General features: G+C 47.9%; 1 protein-coding gene across 1 annotated transcript; it reads right to left on the bottom strand.

The window, feature by feature from the left end:
- Nucleotides 1-163: 163 nt before the first annotated feature.
- Nucleotides 164-532, bottom strand: LACBIDRAFT_164912 (uncharacterized protein; the record flags this gene model as incomplete). The annotated part of the gene is made up of 2 exons (XM_001890850.2): nucleotides 164-311; nucleotides 363-532. Coding segments are annotated over 2 exons (318 nt in total), but the record flags the coding sequence as incomplete, so codon positions are not given.
- Between the last annotated feature and the right edge of the window lie 1,281 nt (nucleotides 533-1,813).

Genomic DNA, 1,813 nt, shown 5'->3' with positions numbered 1-1,813 from the left:
TGAGGTGCGCAAGCTAGCTTAGGTCCTGCCTATCCAGAAATTACTAGAATTTTTCAGCTCAACGCGAATTACAAGCCTATAAGTTAACCAATCCAATAGAATATGTAAGCGGGGGTAGTTCATCACAGCACAGTAGGGGAACCAACATAAAACTTCCTCAACTTCAGTCATAATACTCCACCACCCCACCAGCACCCAAACTTCCCCTTCGAACCTTCTCCTCCTTAGAACGGAGTATATCCTCAATCGTAGGATTCTTCCCCTCCTCAGTGCCGAATTTGAACCAGCCCAGGTGGTCCGCTATCAGATGTCTACGTTCTTGCGAGTCAGACCCTAATCTCAAAAGAAAAGATGGAACCCACCGATTCTTACACCCCGGACATTCAACCAACACAATACCGCGCTCATAGCTGCGTTTTGTGAATTGGTGGGTTGAGCGTTCGCCGCATCCCTCAACTGTACATGTGAATGTCATGGAGAGTCGGGGTTGGGAAGAGGTGGTTGTTAATGGAGAAGAGGAGGAGGAGGGTGAGGAAGAAGAGGAAGAGGAAGAGGCATCCTCTGATATTGGCTCTGTATGTGGCAGAGATGTGGTGTACGGTCTGTGAGCGAGAGGTATGGGAAGTCTTCTGGCTGTTGAAAAAGCTGCGGGTCGCAGCTGAAAAGAGATGGATGGGTGGTGTGGAACTATGAGGCTGCGTAGTGGTGGTAGGATGCCCAAGTTTTTGAAGAGCCTTGACGGGAGCATGTTGTTGAGAAGCAAGAGACGCAAAAACATGTACAATTGTTGCTTGATCACTTTCCCCAGGGCTTGTCAAACTGGCAATTGTCCTGGCATTCGTAAATACTAAATAGCACGTAAAAGTACACGTAGTAAAGACATGATAAGATAATCAGATCGTCGCAAGTCAATGGTCTATGTCGTGTGCTACAAGGAAAGGATAATAGGTCAAACGAAAAGTGAGGAAGTTGTGCTTGAGGGGGGCACGTTGTCCGTATAAGAAAAGATGTCGTCCATAGCTACGTAGAAGCTAAGTCGTCCACAGCCCAATGGTAAGGGATGTGCGCTCCAACGGAGCTCAACCAGCCTGATAAACAGCAGGCCCAGCAACAATATGCGGATTGATGAACGAAATGTTGAACAGCGTCACGAAGATATCTTCATCCGTTATCGCAATGAACCTTTGATACGTTTATCAGTCACTAAATTCGATCCACAAAAAAGGGGGTACGTGCATGGTAGCATTAACAATAGGCGACGACCCATTCCCAAAAACGGTGCCATTCGGCTGGAACGTCGTTCCCGTCTGATTGACGATGTTTTCGAGGACGGTGTAGGTGGTATTGAGTTGCGATATCCAGGCTATGAACTATATCACATTCCATTCTTCAGTCCCGCACGCATGATTTAAACATAGGTGGAAGAAGAGATGAAACTAAAACCAAACCTCACCCGGGGCAGACCAGCAGTCGTATTCGTAACAAAACTATTGGGGCCTATCGCTTGACCGGGTAAATCTCAAGTAAGATTGACCTGTCGTCCGGGCAAGGAGAGGGGAATGGAGCGGTTATGCGTGATGGCGGGGTTGGTGTTGTTGTCTGGGATGGAGGTGTTGACGAAGGGTGTTGGATCGGGGTTGTTCTGTGTCGAAGATGGGTAAGTTGGGAGGAGGAGGAGGAGGAGAGGGAGGGGGAAGGGAAGAAAGATGAAGGACAAGAAAAAAAGGAAACGCACAACAACATTCAACGCCGGAAAATTCTGAAACTCAATCACCGGATTCCCAGCTGGACAACTTATAATCAACGGCGCCAA

This window comes from Laccaria bicolor, genomic scaffold (assembly GCF_000143565.1).
Source record: "Laccaria bicolor S238N-H82 LACBIscaffold_198 genomic scaffold, whole genome shotgun sequence".
NCBI lineage: Eukaryota > Fungi > Basidiomycota > Agaricomycetes > Agaricales > Hydnangiaceae > Laccaria > Laccaria bicolor.
Note: the sequence above shows the minus strand (reverse complement) of the source record. Positions and strands in the feature narration are given on the sequence as shown.